This window comes from Balaenoptera physalus (genome assembly GCF_965194825.1).
Source record: "Balaenoptera physalus genome assembly, chromosome: 20".
NCBI classification, from domain to species: Eukaryota; Metazoa; Chordata; class Mammalia; order Artiodactyla; family Balaenopteridae; genus Balaenoptera; species Balaenoptera physalus.
The window spans coordinates 42,018,137-42,039,578 of NC_138901.1; the positions used below are offsets into that span (position 1 = coordinate 42,018,137).

At 36.3% G+C, this 21,442-nt stretch overlaps 1 protein-coding gene across 2 annotated transcripts in view; it reads left to right on the forward strand.

Annotated features, from left to right (window-relative positions):
• The window catches only part of APPBP2 (amyloid beta precursor protein binding protein 2), a 72,762-nt gene that overhangs the window by 43,718 nt on the left and 7,602 nt on the right, over window positions 1–21,442 (forward strand). Inside the window, exons 5-11 of one of the 2 annotated variants that reach the window (XM_082440024.1) lie at window positions 8,854–9,022; window positions 12,788–12,877; window positions 14,736–14,803; window positions 14,884–14,989; window positions 15,692–15,816; window positions 18,472–18,557; window positions 20,207–20,397. In XM_082440024.1, the coding sequence (XP_082296150.1) occupies window positions 8,854–9,022; window positions 12,788–12,877; window positions 14,736–14,803; window positions 14,884–14,989; window positions 15,692–15,816; window positions 18,472–18,557; window positions 20,207–20,397 (835 nt within the window). The remainder of the gene's footprint in view (window positions 1–8,853; window positions 9,023–12,787; window positions 12,878–14,735; window positions 14,804–14,883; window positions 14,990–15,691; window positions 15,817–18,471; window positions 18,558–20,206; window positions 20,398–21,442) is intronic. The other variant, XM_082440025.1, reaches the window with a different exon arrangement.

The following is a 21,442-nucleotide window of genomic DNA, read 5'->3' on the forward strand; positions in this document are numbered from 1 at the left end:
CTTCCAAAAAAGAAAAGTCCAAGAGCAGAAGACTTCAGTAGTGAATTGTACCAAACATTAAAAGAAGTTAGGGACTTCCCTGGTGGTCCAGTGGTTAAGAATCTGCCTTCCAATGCAGGGGACACGGGTTCGATCCCTGGTCGAGGAACTAAGATCCCACGTGCTGTGGGGCAACTAAGCCTGAGCACAGCTAGAGAGAAGCCCATGTGCTGCAACAAAGAGCCCTTTTGCCGCAACAAAAGATCCCGCCTCCACAATGAAGATTGTGCGTGCTGCAACTAAGACCCAATGCAGCCAAATAAATACATATTTTTTAAAAAAATAAAAAGAATTAATACCAATTCTTCTCAAAGTCTTCAAAAAAATCAAGAGGAAGGAACACTTCCTAACTTACTCTATGAGGCCAGCATTAACCTATATCAAAACCAGAAAAAAGACATGAGAAGAAAAAAGAAAAGAAAATTACAGACTAATGTCTCCTATCAATATAAATGCAGAAAGTCTCAACAAAATACTAGCAAATCGGATGCAATAGAATATAGAAGGATTATGCACCATTACTAAGTGGGATTTATCCCAGGAATGCAGAGGTGATTCAACGTAAGAAAATTAATGCAGTACACCACATTAGTAGAATGAAGGGTGAAAACCACGATCATCTCAATTGACACAAAAGACATTTGACAAAATCCAGCACCTTTTCATGATAGAAACATTCAGAAAACTAGGAATAGAGGAACCTTCCTTAATATGATAAAAGGCATTTATGAAAAACCCACAGCTAACATTATATTCAAATCTTCCTCCCTGAGATCAAGAACATGACAAGGATGCCTGCTTTCACTACTACTATTCATCTTTGTCCTGAAAGTTCTAGCCAAAGCAATTAGACAAAAATAAAATAAAATAAAATGCATCCATGTTGGAAAGAAAGAAGTAAAACTATCTCTGTTCACAGGTGAATTGGAATTCACCAATATTAAAAACTTTTGTACATCAGAGGACATTATCAGGAAAGTGAAAAGACAGCCTATGGAATAGGAGAAATATTTGTAAATCATATATCAAGTAAGGATCTACTATCCAGAATATTTCAAGTACTACAATTCAACAACAGCAATCAACACAATTAAAAAATGGGTAAGGGATTTGAATAGACATTTCTCCAAAGAAGATATATAAATGGCCAATAAGCAGCATTTGTCATTAAGGAAATGCAAATCAAAAACAGTGAAATACCACTTCACATCTGCCAGTTTGGCTGTAATGTAAGAAAGAAAAGAAAAGAAAACGAAAGTGGGGGGGGGAAGGAAGGAAGGAAGGAGGAAAAAGAGAGGGAGGGAAGGGAGAGCAAAGAAGGAAGGGAGAGAAGGAAGAAACAAAATAAGTGTTAATAAGAATGTGGAGAAATTGGAATCCTCATGCATTGCTAATGGGAATGTAAAATGGAGCAGCTGCTATAGAATAGTTTGGTGGTTCCTTAAAAAGCTGAGCAAAAAAAATTACCATATGACCCAGCCGTTTCAGTCCTAGGTATATATATCACAAAGAATTGAAAACTGGGACACAAACAGATACCTGTGTGTTAGTGTTCATTGCAGAATATTTAACATTAGCCAAAAGGTGGAAATGACCCAAGTATCCATCGACAAAAGAACCCTTAAACAACGTGGGTTTGAACAGCGAGCGTCCACTTAATACACGGATTTTTTTTTTTTTTCCAGTACATACATACTCCAGTACTACACGGTCTACTCTTGGTTGAATCCACAGATACAAAGGGCTGACTGTAAAGTTATATGTGGATTTTTTTTACTGCCCTGGAGGGTCAGTGTCCCTAACCCCCTCGCCACGTTGTTCAAGGGTCAACTGTATATACAGTGGAATATTATTCAGCCAGTTTTGATGTATGCTACAACATAGGTGAATTTTGAAAGTAATATTCTAAGTGAAATAAGACAGATATATAAAGACAAATACTGTATGATTTTACTTTAATACCTAGAATAGACAAATTGATAGAAACGAGAAATTAAAGGTTACCAGGAGCTGGGGGGTGTAAGGAGATAATGGGAAGCTATTGTATATTATAGTGTCTGTTTGGGGTGATGAAAAGTTATGGAAATGCATGGTGGTGATGATTGTAAACATGGTAAATATAATGAATACCACCAAGCTGTACATTTAAAAATGGTTAATATGACAAATTTCATGTTATACATTTCACCACAATTTTTTAAAAAGCCCACCAGTCTTTTTTTTTTAATTACCCAACCCTCCCCTTTCAGTTTATCATTTATTTGTAAAATTCGTTAGTAGTTCATAGGAAAATATGCTTGCATAAGCAGGAGAGAGATTTTTTCCTTTGGGTTTACTTTTAAGATTTTATTTTTGTCATGTCTATCTAATGAGGATCTAACTAGTCATCTTGCTCAATCTTATAGTAAATATATTTATAAACTAGTGACCTCTAGATTTGTATATTTTCCACTTCAAACAATGAATAACTTAACTAATTAAATAGTAATTGCTTTTTTAAATTTATTTTTAAAATTTATTTATTTATTTTTGGCTGTATTGGGTTTTCGTTGCTGCGCGCAGGCTTTCTCTAGTTGTGGCGAGCATGGGCTACTCTTCGTTGCAGTGTGCAGGCATCTCATTCAGGTGGCTTTTGTTTCAGAGCACGGGCTCTAGGCGTGCAGGCTTCAATAGTTGTGGCTCGTGGACTCCAGATTGCAGGTTCAGTAGCTTTGGCACACGGGCTTAGTTGCCCCATGGCATGTGGGATCTTCCCGGACCAGGGATCGAACCCATGTCCCCTGCATTGGCAGGTGAATTCTTAACCACAGCACCACCAGGGAAGTCCCATAGTAATTGCTTTTGATAATAGCTATTGATCAAGTAGCTATGATTTTACATTGTCATAAAAATAAAATACTGTGGGGTTAGAGGTATATGGGAAATCTCTATCTTCTCAGTTTTGCTGTGAATCTAAAACTGCTCTAGAAAATAAAATCTATCTTTAAATCTATTAAAATAAAATACTGTGCTTACATGGTAGTGCCACATTTGGAGAGCCTTGAGAACCTGCCTTTTTGTTAGGCTGAACGTTGAGGCAAAATTAGATCCTCAGTTGGACCAAAAGTTTTTTGGATCCTGCATCCTGCTCATTGTCAGCCCAGATGGACACACAGACCCTGAAGAGTCTCCATATGTTGAATTTGCCCTTTTGTTTAAATAGATCATCAGCGGAGACTGGAGAAAATATCAAGCTGTGCTTTTCTGGCATAAAACATGTAGTTTGCTACCCCCACCAATTAGTAAATAATTTCCAGAAACTAATTTTTAGGCAGAATACCTATAGTGAAGTTTGCTGGAAATGCAGTTCTTAGTATTGTAGAAATGATTGGTGACCACTGTTCTTTTCATTCTCTAAATTTAACTTTTTTCTCATTCAGCCATTTGGATAACTATCAAATCTGTATTTCTTATACCAATCCTTTTTTTCTCAAGGGTTTTTTTTCTGGACTTTTGTAATATCTTCTGTCCTGGTTGCCTTGCTTCCACTCTTGGCTTTACTGTAATCCATTCTCCACACTGCAACCAGAGCAATCTTTCTAGAGTTGCACTGTTCAGTATGGTAGCCATTAACCATATGTGACTATTTAAATTAACATTATGGGACTTCCCTGGTGGCGCAGTGGTTAACAATATGCTGCCAGTTCAGGGGGCACCGGTTTGAGCCCCGGTCCAGGAAGATCCTACATGCCACAGAGCAACTAAGCCCATGCGCCACAACTGCTGAGCCCATGTGCCACAGCTACTGAAGCCCACGTACCTAGAGCCCGTGCTCCACAACAAGAGAAGCCACTGCAATGAGCCCGTGCACCGCAACAAAGAGTAGACCCCGCTTGCCACAATTAAAGAAAGCCCGCACACAGCAACGAAGACACAATGCAACCAAAAATAAATAAATAAATAAATTTTAAAAATTAAAAAAAAATTAATTAACATTAAAAATTTAAAGTCAGTCCTCAGTCACACTAGGCAGATTTCAGATACTCAGTAGCCGCTTGTGGCTACCAAATTGAGCAGAGCAGGTATAGAACATTTCAGAAAGTTCTATTAGATAGTGTTGTTCTACAGCATAAATCAAGTAATCTCACTTTTGCAACCCAAATGACTTACCATGGCCAGTAAGACCCTATAAAAATCTTTCTTTTCTCTACTTTCTCATCTCTCTTTATATAATCTGTTATTCAAAGTACTCCAGACGGGCTTCCCTGGTGGCGTAGTGGTTGGGAGTCCGCCTGCCAATGCAGGGGACACGGGTTCCATCCCTGACCCGGGGGGATCCCACATGCCGCGGAGCAGCTAAGCCCATGAGCCACAGCTACTGAGGCCCATGTGCCTGGAGCCCGTGCTCTGCAGCGGGAGAGGCCACCACGGTGAGAGGCCTGTGTACCGCAACGGAGAGTGGCCCCCGCTCGCTGCAACTGGAGAAAGCCCGTGCACAGCAACGAAGACCCAACACAGCCAAAAATTTAAATAAATAAATAAATAAATTTATTTTAAAAGAAATACTCCAGACACATTGGCCTTATTACTGTTGTTTGATTATGCCAGATTTTTTTTCCCTTTCTCAGGGCTTTTGCACTCATTATTCCTTCTTTTTGGAACATGCTTCCCCCAGATCTGCACATGATTGCTTCTTCATCATTAAGTGTCAACTCAAATGTTACCTCCGCAAGAGAATTCTTCCCTGTCTACCCTAAGCCCTTCCTTTAAGAAGGCTTTGATCATATCACCCTATTTTTATCATCTTCATAGCATTTATCTTTGTCTTAATTGGTGTGTGTCTGCCTAATAAACTTCTCCCCACTAGAATGAAGCTTTTTTTTTCTTCCAGCTTTATTGAGATATAATTGACAGATAGCACTGTGTAAGTTTAAGGTGTACAACAAAATGATTTGACTTAGATACATTGTGAAATGATTATCACAAGTTTAGTGAGCATCTATCATTTCATACAGATACAAAATTAAAGAAATAGAAAAAAATTTTTTCCTTGTGATGAAAATTCTTAAGATTTACTCTTAACAACTTTCATGTATAACATACAGTAGTGTTAATTTATCATGTTATAAATTATATCCCTAGTACTTATTTATCTTAATAACTGGAAATTTGTACTTTTTGTCTGCCTTCGTCCAATTCCCCCTCCCCCCACCTCTTACCTTTTTGTTAATCACAAATCTGATCTCTTTTTCCATGAGTTTGTTTTTGATGTATAATTGACCTACAACACTATGTTAGTTCCTGTTACACAACATAGTGATTCGATATTTCTATACAACCTAAATTATCACCAGATAAGTCTAGTTATGATGTGTCACCATACAAAGATATTACAGTTATTGACTGTATTCCCTGTACTGCACATTTCATACCTGTGACTCATTTATTTTGCAGCTGGAAGTTTGTACCTCTTAATCTCCCTCACCTATTTCTTTCCCTACCCCCTTCCCCTCTGGTAACCACCTGTTCATTCTCTTTGTCTGTAACTCTGTTTCTGTTTTGTTATGTTCATTTGTTTTGTTTTTTAGATTCCACCTATAAGTGAAGTCATACAGTGTTTGTCTTTCTCTGTCTGACTTATTTCACTTAGCATAATACCCTCTGGTTCCATCCATGTTGTCATAGATGGCAAGGTTTCATTCTTTTTTATGGCCAATATTCCACTGTGTGTATATACCACATCTTCTTTATCCATTATCTATTGATGGGCACTTAGGTAGCTTCCATGTTTTGGCTGTCGTAAATAATGCCGCAATGAGCATAGGGGTGCATATATCTTTTCTAATTAGTGTTTTTGTTTTCTTTGGGTAAATACCCAGGATCTTTGCCCATTTTTTAATCGGGTTGTTTGTTTTGTTGATGTTGAGTTGTATGGGTTCTTTGTATATTTTGGATATTAACCCCTTACCAGATATATTGTTTGCAAGTATCCTCTCCCATTCAGTAGGTGGCCTTTTTGGGTTTTTGATAGTTTTCCTTGCTGTGCAAAACTTTGTAGTTTGATGTGGTCCCATTTGTCTACTCTTGATTTTGTTTCCCTTGCCTGAGGAGATATATCCAAAAAAAAAAATTACTAAGACTGATGTCAGAGAGCTTACTACCTATGTTTTCTTCTAGAAGTTTTATGGTTTCAGGACTTAACACTTAAGCCTTTAATCCATTTTGAATTTATTTTTTATGGTATAAGCAGGTAGTCCAGTTTGATTCTTTTGCATGTAGCTGTCCAGTTTTCTCAACACCATTTATTGAAGAGGCTGTCTTTCCCCCATTGTATAGTGCCTCCGTTATTAGAATGAAGCTTCTATGGTCATGGATTCTTTCTCTCCTGTTTGCCACTATATCCCTTGCACCTAGAGAAATAGAAATGACTGGCACATATAGGTGTTCAGTCAATACTTGACTATGAGAGTCTCTGAAAACTTTATCATCTGAAGTACATATTTCTTTTTACTATAATCTTTTACTAGATTTCACTTTTTTTTTCATAGTGACAGGAATCATTGCAGACTGCTTGGTCATTAGATCAGCAATTTGACTGTCAAGTGATATTGTCTCTTTATTCTGTATGAGTGTACTTATTTTAGCATGAAAAGTTGCCTGTATACAAAACATTTTTTCTACTTTTATATTTCTGCTTTAAAATATAAATCTAATCAACTCACCATTCTAGAGTTGCCTGATAATTATATATATTTCTTCTTTAAGTTGAAATTTTGTAATATGAAAGATACTCCATTCAGATTTTTTTGGGCCGCACTGGGTCTTCGTTGTGGTGTGTAGATTCTTCTTCATTGCGGCGTGCGGGCTTCTCTGGTTGTGGCGCGTGGGCTCAGTAGTTGTGGTGCGCAGGCTCTCTGGTTGTGGCGCTCGGGGTCCAGAGCGCTCGGGCTCAGTAGTTGTGGCGTGCGGGCTTAGTTACCCTGCGGCATGTGGGATCTTAGTTCCCCGACCAGGGATCGAACCCAGGTCCCCTGCATTGGAAGTCTGATTCTTAATCACTGGGCCACCAGGGAAGTCCCCAGAACTTTTTATTAACTTCAATACTGTATTGTTTTATGTGAGGGTTTTAGTCTTTTCTAAAAGCAGATAACTGTATTGTGAGTGTTGGGAGGATACACAGTGGCATTGTGTAATATTTGCCACCTTATTGAATAGTACTGATAATTTAAAATTACTCTCTTTTAGAATAGACTGGTGGCTGCCAAGGGGGGAGGGGGGTGGGAGAGGAATGGATTGGGAGTTTGGGATTAGCAGATGCAAACTGGTATATATAGAATGGATAAACAACAGGTCTTACTGTCTAGCACAGGGAACTATATTCAGTATCCTGTGATTAAACCATAATGGAAAAGAATATGAAAAAGAATGTATATATATATGTATAACAGAGTCACTTTGCTGTACAGCAGTAATTAACACAACATTGTAAATCAGCTGGACTTCAATTTTTAAAAAAGTAAATTAAAAGTACTCTCTTTTTTCTCACTGTACAACGGAATGATAGACATCAGAAGACTGTTAGAGTGTTTCTCATCTTGGGTCATTGATCTGTTAATATTTTTGGAATAGATAGAAAAATTAGATTTTAAGTATCTGGGTTTTATTTAATACTCCTGAAGAATGCTTCCTAACCTCTTCATACTTGGTTTTCTTTTTTTAATACTTGGTTTTCTTTTAAATTACGTTTATATTTTGTTCCCTCTCAGGGCTGAGCATTTTCAGAAAATTGTCATGATATATGGACATAATGTTCAGCATAATATATGGACATAATGTTTTAGCCAACATTATAATAGATACATAAATATATGTCCAGTCCTCACTGTGTTCTCCTGTCTTGTATGGTCTATACAGAGGTATAGTCTGTTGCTATCTTGACCTCATTCTGACCTAAAGCATTTTACTACTCTTACATATCACTAGATAGCATGGTTTGGGGGCTTCCCTGGTGGTCCAGTGGGTAAGATTCCACGCTCCCAGTTCGGGGGGTCTGGGTTCGATCCCTAGTTGGGGAACTAGATCCCACATGCATGCTGTAACTATGAGTTCGCATGGCACAACTAAGAGTCCACATGCCGCAACTAAAGATCCCACGTGCCACAACTAAGACCCAGTGCAGCCTAAATAAATAAATATTAAAAAAACAACAACAACAAACTAGATAGCATGGTTTTACAGATACTTTGTGTAAAGAATTCTGTATTTTTCCACCATAGAGGATAAAGGTTATAAAAGAAAGAACTGGCAGTACCACTATTTTCAGTGAACTTATCTTACTGGAAAGATAAGTAAAAACAACTTTTATGAAGCAACATAAAATGAGTGGTAACTGATCAAGGGTTGCACGAATATCCTAAAAAAAAGAATGGAAAGTAATGGTAGGTAATAGAATTTCATGTTGATTTTTATTGTCTTCATTGTTTTCCAAATTTTTTATAATGAAACTGCATTACTTTGGGATTTGGAACAAAAAGAATTAAGTGATAGATGTAGCACATGGTAAGTGCACAAATACACAAAATATTTAGAGAAGATAAGGAATCAAAGTTGGATGAGATAACCATAGGTAGCTTTCTGGAACGAGCATATACTTTTTTCTGTGCATTAGTCGGTCCCAGCTTCAGCCGGACGGTTGTTTTCCAGTGCTGCCTCATTTCTTCTGTCTCGCGACCTTAACTTATTTGGGTGCTACATAGTGATCAGTAAGAGGTTATCAGTTCTACCATGCTGGAAATAGCTATCAGAAATAGAGTAATGTTATTTGTGCTTCTGCAGATTGCTTCATGTGCGAAATGGAAACTGCAAATATCATTTGGGTGAAGAAACATTTAAGTTAGCTCAGACATACATGGATAAACTCTCAAAACATGGCCAGCAAGCAAACAGAGCTGCGCTCTATGGAGAACTGTGTGCACTCCTGTTTGCAAAAAGTCACTATGATGAGGTGAGTGTTTTGAAGAACATTTCACTGTGACCAGTAAGTATCTATAAAACAAAAGATAAATCATATAATGTCATATTTGTTTTAATAGATCTCATTTTGACATATTAGGTTTACTTAAAGCAATATGCATTTGTAATGGAATATTTTAAATTAGGCAAAAGGATTATTCTGTGAGATGAATTTTAAACATACATATACAGTTTAGAGCCTGTTTTTGTGTTTGTTTTTAATTTGACCAAATGTATCTCTGCCTAAATTATTTTGAGGGCATGCTCTGTTAAATGAACCTTTAATAGGTGCTTTTTTATTGGATGTGCAGCTCTCGGTGAACTCTCATAACTTGAAGGCATTCGTTTCAGTGGGAACCTAGATTTTATTTATACTTTATTGCATTGTTTTGCTTCTGTTTCTGCATTATGAGAAAGATAGCCTCATTCTTGGCTTTATACTGTTAAATTAAGGCTTTGGTGCTGATGAATACATAGTTGAGAAGTGAGCTGTGTAAGCGTAACTCCTTTATTTATGGAAGAATATCATAGTTACTTTATGCTCTCAGATAGCTGTCATTTAGCTTTCATATTTTAAAATTATCCCTATCTCAATTTTTACCCTGTAATATAAATACATGTATGTTCCATATTTAAAGGAACGTCACCATTAGAAGTGAAACTGGAGAATTCTAGAATAATTGTGAAGTGATGTTTATAATCCCAGTGCTAGGATCATCCTGCTTTTAATATCTAAGAGGTATCATCAAGGAATGCATTTGTTGAATCGTATGGTGAGAGTATGAGTTTTTTAAGGAACTGCCAAACTGTCTGTACCAGTATACATTCCCACCAGCAATGAATGCGAGCTCCTGTTGCTCCATATCCTTGCTAGCATTTGGTGTTGTCAGTGTTTTAGATTTTTGCCATTCTAATAGGCATGCCTCATTGTTTGCATTAACTATTTTTGAAAGCTTAACAATTCATTATAAGATGAGTAAGTTCTGAGGATCTAACGTACAGTGTGGTGACTGTAGTTAATACTGTATTGTGTATTTGAAACTTGCTAAGAGTAGGTCTTAAGTGTGCTCATCACACACAAAAAAGGCAACAGTGTGAGGTGATGGCTGTGTTAATTAGATTGTGACAGTCATTTCACAGTGTATATGTATATCAAGTCATCATGAACACCTTAAATATATACAGTTTTTATTTGTCAGTTATATGTCAGTAAAGTTGGGGGGAAATTTTTTTAAGTCATTAAGTGTACGTGTTAAAATCTAAAATCCTTATCAGCATGCCTGCATTTTCTCAGGAGGTTTATGTAAGTTCTTCCGGTTATTTTTAATGCTGAATTCCTATGTCTGCTGAACTCGTTCTGTCGATGGATTATTTTGCCGCCCCTTTTATGCAAACTATTCCATAGCTTATTGACCCAGATATAGAATTTGGCCCCTTTCTATGATTTTCACATACCAAAAACAAAGAACCCCATTCACAGAGGGCCTTTGTGTGGATAGCCTTTACTAGAAATGAGAATGAAGTAAACAGCAACAGTTCAAGTATTAGAAATGCCTACCTTAAAAGTTCTTCTGGGAATTCCCTGGTGGTCCAGTGGTTAGGACTCAGTGCTTTCATTGCCGGGGCCCCAGGTTCAGTCCCTGATTGGGGAGCTAAGATCCCGCAAGCCGCATGGTACGCCCAAAAGAAAAAGAAAAATTCTTCAGGTGCCCCACCATCTTTTATCTCTCTGCATATGTCCTCCTCATCTTGGCCATCTCTGATTCCTCTTTCATTGTTTCTTTTCATCCTCGTTTTTCATACTGCCCTGCATCCTTCTTTCTGTTCTATAAAGTGAGTCATATCTTGCCGTTTTCTACTCATGTACCCAGCTCCAGACCCACCTTAATATGTCCAGACTCACTGATGTATTCAGTGGAAGAAAAGTACCTTTTATTCACCAGTTTCCACTTTCTTTCTTTTTTTTTTTTAATATTTATTTTTATTTATTTACTTATTTTGGCTGCACTGCGTCTTCATTGCGGCACTCAGGATCCTTGTTGCGGCATGTTTAGTTGCGGCATGCGGGCTCATAGTTGCGGCATGCGGACTCTTAGTTGCCTCATGTGGGATCTAGTTCCCCATCCAGGGATTGAACCCAGGGCCCCTGCATTGGGAGGGCAGAGTCTTACCCACTGGACCACCAGGGAAGTCCCACCAGTTTCTACTTTCTTTACTAGGCAGTTACTATTTAATTGACAGTTATTTTCTTTCTGAACATTTGAACTGGGGTGTCATACTGTGTCTTATTCATGATCTTTGCAACTCGCACATTCATGAGGAATATTTAAGTCTATAGATGTTTCTTGGATAATCTTGATAGTTTATAAATTTGTCATTGTATCTACAGAAAAGTACACAAATTTTGAGGATATATCAGTAGTTTGATGAAGTATCACCATATTCTGTTATTAGTCCATGTAGGCTAGGTTATGCTAAGGTAATATCAACCTCCAAACAGCACTGACTTGGAATAATAAAAGTTTATTTCTTGCTCATGCTACATCCCGTCTTGGGATCTCTGTGGCTCTGCTTAACATCACATCTGTACTTTGTTCAAAACCCTGTGTTGTGGAGCAGCTTCTATCTAGAACATTATCAGCCTTGAGCAGAGGCAGAAACATTATGGGGAAGGGATTACTGGTTCTTAGAGCTTTCTCCCAGAAATGCCACGTTTCACCTCTGCTTATATTTTAATTAATATTTTGGCTAAAGGAACTCACATAACCATTCTCATCTTTAATGTGGAAGGGAAGTTTATCTTTCCCCGAGGAGGGGCAGTAAATATTTTAAAAGCAGTATTACAACTTACCACAGATTTTACATTCTTATTCTGGAACAAAATCAGCTTATTTAGTATCTTACAAACAAATCAGGTTTTTTGGCCTAAATCGCATATATTTCCTTTTTGCATCAAAATTGCTTCTGAATAGCTACATCTTTTAGGTGGAATGGAAGAGATGGAAGCTTACAGAGGAAAACAAATGTTTACTTTCTAATATTTTCAATTTGTTTTCCCCACATTTTTTGTGACCCCTTCATAATATTATTTTGTTTCTTTGAAGCAGTTCTTACTATCTAAAGTAATTTATTTTGCTTTTTTTCCCCACTAAGCACTAGGAGACGAAGGACATTTTCTGTTGTGCTCCCCAATAGATACCTATGTGCCAGCACGTTGCCTAGTACTTAATCTCTCTGCACCTCGTTTTCCTATAATAATAGTACATATCTCAAAGGGGTGTTGTGTCAATTACATGTGTTAGTGCACATAAAGTGCTTAGAACAATAATTGGCACAAAGTAAGCACTCAACTAAACAAGCAATTAAGATACAAAATAATAAGTGTTACAGTAGGGGAAGGAAAGTACAGGAAACCTAGTCTAGGGCTGAAACCTGAAGGACAACTTAGGTGGTTTAAGGGGTCGGAGGGAGGAGGGGAATGTATTTTAAGGCAGAGGGGACGGTATGTGCAAAGGCTTCTGGGCCACAAAGAACGTGCCTCTGATTTCCTGAATATGTGTCACATATCCAAAGAAAAATGTAACAAACTTACACTTTCAAGAAGACTCAGCCTCTGAGAGAAAATTTTAAGTGTAAATATTTTGTATGTGTTCTTATTCAAGTACTTGCAAGCTTGCAGGAAAAATTCATAATCATTTCATTAAATATTGTCAATTTGATATATCACAGGTTTTGCTCTTCTGTAAATATTTTTTAGGCATACAAATGGTGCATTGAGGCAATGAAAGAAATCACAACAGGCTTACCAGTCAAAGTCGTGGTGGATGTTTTAAGACAAGCTTCTAAGGTGAATATAATGTTGAAATTATTAAATGGATTATAGGATTTAGTAAACTTTAAATTTGTGTAAATTAACCTACTATTTAACAAATTAGGTATTGCATACTCATGGATAACAAAGTCTATTTTCTAAGTTTCTCTGCTCCGTTTTAGAAATCTGGCTTCTTTCTTAAACCTTTACAGCAACCTGAATTCCTTATGTCATGGTTGTTTGGGCTTTCGTCACTTTTCTCCTAAAAGATAGACTGGTAATAAATCTTTTAGTCATAGTATTGGCAGTGTCACAGTGTGATAGCTTTTTTTTTCTTGACTGGGTAGGCAATACTTACTTGATTTTTCCTCTAGTTTCTTCTTACTCTGTAAAAAAAAATGCATTAAGTCTTTGAAGCCATTTAGTAATATTTAAAAATTGCTGCTTTGGTACACTGAGGCTTTGAAGCATTGATGTACTTTTCAGATATACTCTTTCTACCCAGAGGTTTTTTAGTTTTGAATATTCCATTTTGGTTGGTTTTACTTACGGAAATTTCAATTAGAAGAATTATTCTAAAATTATAGATTTAGAAGAGTTGAAGATTTCTGCGAAATTTATGAAATAAGTCATTTTAGAGCAAGTAAACAGCATAAATATTCAGGTTATTATTAGAGCTAGAAGAGACATTAATATGTTTTTAATTTATAACATTGAATATACATTTAATATAAAGACAGCTTAATATATATGCAAGATTTACATTTCTGTATGCAAATAATATTTACAATTAAAGACTACTGGCTTTCTCATGAATCAAAATATTTTTTTTTTTTTAATTTATTTATTTATTCATTTATTTATTTATGGCTGTGTTGGGTCTTCGTTTCTGTGCGAGGGCTTTCTCTAGTTGCGGCGAGCGGGGGCCACTCTTCATCGCGGTGCGCAGGCCTCTCACCATCGCGGCCTCTCCTGTTGCGGAGCACAGGCTCTAGACGCGCAGGCTCAGTAGTTGTGGCTCACGGGCCCAGTTGCTCTGCGGCATGTGGGATCTTCCCAGACCAGGGCTTGAACCCGTGTCCCCTGCATTGGCAGGCGGATTCTCAACCACTGCACCACCAGGGAAGCCCCAAAATATTTTAAGAAGCAATAGAAATACTTGGAATTCTGTGCATTTAAAAGTTATTAGGGCTTCCCTGGTGGCGCAGTGGTTGTGAGTCTGCCTGCCAATGCAGGGCACACGGGTTCGAGCCCTGGTCTGGGAAGATCCCACATGCCGCGGAGCGGCTGGGCCCGTGGGCCAGAATTACTGAGCCTGCGCGTCTGGAGCCTGTGCTCCACAGCAAGAGAGGCCGCAATAATGAGAGGCCCACGCACCACGATGAAGAGTGGTCCCCACTTGCCGCAACTGGAGAAAGCCCTCGCGCAGAAACGAAGACCCAACACAGCCATAAATAAAATAAATAAATAAATAACTATTTTAAAAAAAAAAACGTTATTAGATGGAAAACTACAAAATAGTTGTAAGCCACTGTAGAACGGGGATATAAATAAGTACCTTAGAAAATAATACGGTGAACCCTCCCCGCCTCTGTTTTAATAATACGTAAGGATGGGAGTATACCAGCTCTCTAAGGTGACTTTGTTATAACAGGTTTGTTCTGGGTATGACTATCAAAATTTTAAGTTTTGTAATTTCCCAGGATATGTTCAGATCTGTTTATAATGGAATTTTCAAATACTTGGAAAGAAATTACAAATAGAACCATTCTATTTATGTTTGAAGATGCTTTTTTCAACCATTATAGTTTGACTATATCAATATATAAGCCATACGTGTTTCAACACACTAACTGTTTCAGAGTTATTTAACAATTTTTCACTTTATCTTTAGGCTTGTGTTGTAAAACGTGAATTTAAGAAGGCAGAACAGTTAATTAAGCATGCAGTGTATTTGGCACGGTAGGTGATTGTTATTAAAAATACCATTTCAAATTGTTTATTTCTACTTTATATCCTAATAGTTTTGTATCTTTTTATAGGGATCATTTTGGATCCAAACACCCAAAATATTCTGATACACTGCTAGATTATGGGTTCTACTTACTCAATGTAGATAATATCTGTCAGTCTGTTGCAATTTATCAGGTATGTTAATAGTTACACTTTTTTTCTTTCAACCTAAATTGACTTGCTGACCTGTAATTTGTGATGTATAAACTACTATCTAAAAATAACTCTTTCTGAGCCCTTCCTCATATATGGTACTCCATTATTTTACTAAATAATACCTAGAAGGCTTAAAACTTAATGTTTTAGGAATATAAGAGAATCATCCAGGAAAAAAGTTCGGGGGTTGTGGGTCAGTATTTAAGAGTAGTTTTCCATTTTTCATTTACCGAGATGATGGCTTGTCTTTGTTGTTGATTTAGCACAAATCATTATAGCTGCCTTTGCAGTAGCAAGGAGGCTTGATAGCAATTATTTTAGGCCTTATCTCAGTCAGTCTCAGGAAAGTGATGTGTTATGCCATCGCTCTGGACAAGGTATCCTTGATTTTATAGTTTACTTCTGAAGAGGACATAGAGAAAAACACTAATATAATTCCTAAGACCTGTGAATGATTTTTATTATTAAGCCATTGCCTTTTAAGTCAGACTTACTCTTTAGAAAATCAGGCTGCAGGTGAATTTTATGTTCTGTTGTGATTTAAATACAGCAGGACTTTTTTCAAAACTGATGGGATTGAGTATATAGAATATATATTTAAATTACTAGGATGCTTAATTTAACTGGGTAGTGTCTTTTAAGGATTCACAGTATTACCAGTTATTCTCATGACTCTTTCAGGCAGCCCTTGACATTCGGCAGTCAGTGTTTGGTGGCAAAAATATCCATGTAGCAACAGCTCATGAAGACTTGGCTTATTCTTCTTATGTTCACCAGTATAGCTCTGGGAAATTTGACAATGCACTGTAAGTTCCACTTTCCTTTTCAGTGAGGGATGTGTTGCTATATTTTGTTTTGTTTTTTCCTAATACAATACTTTTCAGTGTATCTTATGGATTAAATTTGTCCTCCTGGAACTTTAACAAGATACCTGAAATGTTCTTGAAGTCATTTAAAATCATATCAATTTATAAGCCATTTGTTTAGATCTTATGTGGTTTAATGTTGAGACATATATCTCCATATAGAATATGACTTATTTTTTAAGTGTCTCCTTCAGTAATTTTTCTTTGACTAATACAGTAGTGTCTGGTTAAATGACAGACTTAACATAAAAACTTGCTCATAACATGCAGAAGTACTGAATAATGTAACAATCATCTTTTTAAATGCATAACTGAGCTTGTAAGAGAGAAAAGAAATCCCCAAGGGCCAGTAATGGACTAAAATCCAAAAAGGGTAGGCATGAACTACAGTATGAGTGTTCTGGGGTGGAAAGGCTTAGAAGGCTTAGAAGTTTCTGTAACCTTGGTTGAACAGCAATCCTGGGTTTAAGAGACAAGGCATTTAGCCCATAGGAAGCTGTGGCTTAGAAGTGAAACCCTCACATGAAGCCAAGATCAAGGCTACACCCTTGGAGAAAGAGTAGACTAGGGAAAAAAACTGCCCACTGGCAAGAGAGGTGACATGGAAATTTCTCCAACTTAAGTTGGGCCCTCAGTTGAAAAAAAAAGGAGCCTCATAGGGGAATTTATAATTTATAGATGTCTACGTTGTGTTTGGGCATCATGCATGCAGGAACCCCCAAACTGAGGAAAACATTAAGAAGCACTTTGGGACTGCTAGTTCTCCTGGGATGCTTTTCAGGAGAAAATGCAAAACTCTTGGAAATAATTAACCTTCCGTCCAAGCCATACAGACTTCCCATAGATCTAGCTGTACCTGAGATGAACTCATCATAAAAAATATTTAAATAAGGGAACATTTCCCCCATGGGTTAGTCAGCAGACATAATTATCAAGATTAGAACACTAAAAGTATCAGTTAACAGAACTTTATGGCTGATACTATAAAGTAAGGTTTCTTAAATGTTTAAAGATATAAAATGGGATGACAAACTATGGCCTGAAGGCAAAATAAAGGTTTATTGGAACATAGCAATGCTCATGCACTCATGTATTGTCTATGGTTCCTTTTATGCTATAACAGCAGAGTTGAGTAGTTGGGACAGAGTGTAGCCACATAATCTGAGATATTTACTGTATGGCCCTTTACAGAAAAAAATGTGCTGATGCTGATATAAAAGAAGGAATCAGTAATATTTTGGAGGGAAAATGAAGAAAAAAAGGCAGATTTAAAAATAAAACAACTGAGGGAACTATACTCAGTATTTTGTAATAACCTATAAGGGAAAAAGAATCTGAAAAAAAACAGATATATATGTATGTATAACTGAATCACTTGGCCATACACCTGAAACTAACACAACATTGTAAATCAACTATACTTCAATTAAAAAATAAAAATAAAACAACTGATACATGCTACAGCATGAATGAACCTTTAAAACGTTGTGCTAAGTGAAAGCAGCCAGTTAGAAGGGACCACATATTGTATAATTTCATTTATATGAAATATCTAGATACAGGCGAACATGTAGAAACAGAAAGTAAGTTGGTGGTTGCCTAGGGCTGGTGGAGTTGGAGGAAAACGAATTGACTCCTAAAGGGCACAAGGTTTCTTTCTGAGGTCATGAAAATATTCTGAAATTAATTGTGATGGGTACATAACTCTGTAATATACTAAAAACCTTCAATTGTACACTTTAAATGGGTGAATTGTGTTGGTATGAATTATCTTAATAAGCACTTTTATTATAAAAATACATTATAATAGCTGGAATTGGAAAATAGTCATTGACATTACAACTCAGTAGACAAGTTAAACAGCAGATTAGACACAACTAAAGAGACAGTGAATTGGAAGACAGATCTGAGAAAATTAATGATTACCTGGAAGATGGGAATAGAAGGCGTGGAGTTGTTTGAGAGGAATTGGCAGATAAAATAGACAAACAGCTTGCCTTCTGTTTGACGAGATGGGCCATGAACAAATAACCAAACATGTCAGGTGAGAATACATGCTATGAAGAAGAATAAAGTAAGCTAAGAGTTTAAAGAATGATGGTAGATTTTTTAGGGTCTTTTGTATAGGCTGGTCTGGAAAGAGTTCAGTGAGGGTAAGCCATGTGGATATTCAGGGGACAGCCATTACAGAGAGACAGTAAAGCGAGTGCAGGAGTCATAGGTGAGCACGTGCTTTACATGTTCAGAAAACTGCAGTTCCTGTGTGCCTGGAAGGAAAAGAGGGGATTGTTTCTGAGAATGGTAGGAGATGAGGTCAGAGAGGTAGCCCAGTGAAAGATCATATTATACTGAGCCTTATAGGCTGTGATAGCAACTTCACAGTTGATTCTGAGGGAGATGGGAATCCACTGGATGTTTAAAAGTTCAGTCTACAAAAGATTGGAACTTTAAAACAAACAAAAAACTGGTCCTTTTCCACAGATAGTTTTAGAAATTCTCTCAGTATTATATTATAAATTGTGATTTTTTAAAATGCTTAAATTATTTGTAACTTAAAAGAAAAGAAATGCCAGAGTATATCTATCTGTATTGCAGATTTCATGCAGAAAGAGCTATTGGTATCATTACCCACATCCTACCTGAAGATCATCTTCTTTTGGCTTCTTCAAAGAGGGTGAAAGGTACCCTTTGTAGTCTAGTCTCCTATATATATATATATATTTTTTTTTTTTAAGATTTCTTTTGCTGTCAATTATAATAGATGTCTACTCTCTGATACTTTAAAATCGATGGTATATGGTATAAAATACGGGTATTTGTTTATTTCCTCAGGATTAGACTGCATATTACTAAAATAGCCAATTCACTGATTTAAAGTATTTGCCTAGAACTCTAAGAATTTACAGTGGTTCATAATGAAAGGTTGTTCACTTCTCTCATATAACATTGTTAATAGGCCAGAATACATTTCTTTTGCCTCTTTCTTTACCTTTTCCTACCTTCTTTCCTCTCTTTCCTTTCACTCATTCATTCATTCATTTATTCCTTTCTTTTGTGGAGAGGATGGAAGAATCACAGATTATTACTGTGCAGTGACATGGGTAGGAAACTGAAGATGGGTTTTTCTTATACCTTCAGTTTTATCATGCAAGCTTCTGAAACTCAGTTTCATATCAGGTTACCCTTAATATTGTAAGGCTCTTACCACATACCACTTTCTTCTTTTCTCATTAACTCTTCTGCAAATCACTACCAAGGCTTTCATTTTGCCAACATGATTGGGTCACCCATGTGGTAATTCCATGCATATTGGATAACTTTTACCTTAATTCTGGAACTGGGTTTTACCTCCCCTCTAGGTTTGTATTTTTAAAGTCATGCATGTAATACATGATTAATGTCAAAAATTAAAAGTTAGAAAAGAGAAAAAATTAAGTTACCTGAAATCTCATCAATCCAGAATCAACATTTTGGTGAATATTTTTTTAGACTTTTCTTTCTTCAAATGCTGAAATGAGTGAATAGTTTTTTTTTGTTCTATAATCTGCTTTGTTCAATTAATATATTATCAACATTTTCCCATTTCAGTACATGTAGGTGTATATCTTTTTTTCTAATGTTCTTAACCTCACCTGTCTTATTGGACCTTTAAATTGTTTTTTAACCTTTTGTTCTTTAAAAATGCTACAGTGAACTAAATCTCTTTTTACTTTTGTGCACATGGACGGTTTTCCTAGAAATAAAATTGCCTGGTAAAAGAATATGTGTTTTTAAGACTTTAAATGGAATTTGAGGGTCTTGAATGGGACTTTAAAGTTATCTTCTTGCCTGGTTTGATTGGTCAAGTGAGTTAGGAGAAACCAGTTCTTTTAGTTGTATTTGGTTAAAGGTTATATAATTTACAAAGTGTGGTTTCAAAATTTTCAACAGTGCGTAGGTACTCCTTGACAACTTTAAAAAATTTGCCTCTTTGTTCTTATCTTCCTTGTATTTGCTTAAACAACAAATTCACATCAGCAAAGCATAACAGGTCTGGTAAAATAGAGAGTAATTCTGCAAAATAATTTGTTGTATACCATTGTTTTTCTTAAATTTGAAATTCATTATACTGTGCATAATAGAATGACCCCAAAAGTGTATTTTTTCATTAAAATGGAATACTTTCATCTTCACCAGTTCTGTGGTATGGGATATGGTTTATGGTTCTAAACCATAAGCATATATAAGTATATACAACTAACATTTGTAAAATTTAGTTTTAAATTTTATGTTCTGATTAGCTTTGATACATGGTTTGGAAATGCACTAATTTTATTGCCTTCTTATTCAGCACTTATTTTAGAGGAGATTGCAATTGACTGTCATAATAAAGAAACTGAACAGAGGTTGCTTCAAGAAGCTCATGATTTGCACCTGTCTTCACTCCAGCTAGCTAAAAAAGCTTTTGGGGAATTTAATGTACAGACTGCAAAACACTATGGAAACCTTGGAAGACTTTATCAGTCAATGAGAAAATTTAAGGTTAGAAGCACGTTTTACTATATTTTTCTCTCTCTAAATAATCTTAGGTAATAAAGTATAATCTTAATAAATAAATCTTAAATAATGCTTCTTTAGTAATCTTAAATAATAAGGTATACATTTATTATACTCCTACATTATTTCACATAAGAATTGAGAAAATGGCTAGTATAAAACGACAGGGGCTTCCCTGGTGGCGCAGTGGTTAAGAATCCACCTGCCAATGCAGGGGACACGGGTTCAAGCCCTGGTCCAGGAAGATCCCACATGCTGCAGAGCAACTAAGCCCGTGAGCCACAACTACTGAGGCCTGCGCGCCTAGAGCCTGTGCTCCGCAACAAGAGCAGCCACTGCAATGAGAAGCCCGCACACTGCAACAAAGTAGCCCCTGCTCACTGCAACTAGAGAAAGCCCACGCGCAGCAACGAAGACCCACTGCAGCCAAAAATCATAAATAAATAAATAAAAATTTTTAAAAAGACAGTCAAAATATAAATAAAATTCAAAAATACAGACCCTAGAAAAATAAATATATCAAACCATAAAGACTAAAACAGTTATTATAGTTAGACTTAAAACATAGCTCTTAGCTAGTAATTTAAGTACAGCACTTAGCAGAATTCCTGACACATAGTAGGTATGCAAGAAATATAAGATATTGCAAGTGTTATTAATTGTAGTGATAAAAATTTACTGAATTTAGTTCCCTTTTAGAATTTTGGGTTATAGATTCTTATTATTGTCCATTACAGGGTCACAATAAGGAAGGGATGAGAGTTGCTGCTTAAGACATTCATTTTTATCTAAAAATCAGTTTACACATTCCTCAATTAACCTGAGTTTGGTTTGTTGGAATAAAAATTGTCAAAACTCCAAAAAATAAAATAAAGTGTACTTCTATGTAAAATAACATGCTATAGTATAGAGTTTCTTAAGGTTCAATTAAATTTTGGAGTGTATTAACTGAAAGAAGAAATTTTCATTTTAGAATATTTTGATGTTAATTTCTTCTAACAATTTTTTATTACAAGGACAGGTTTTCTTT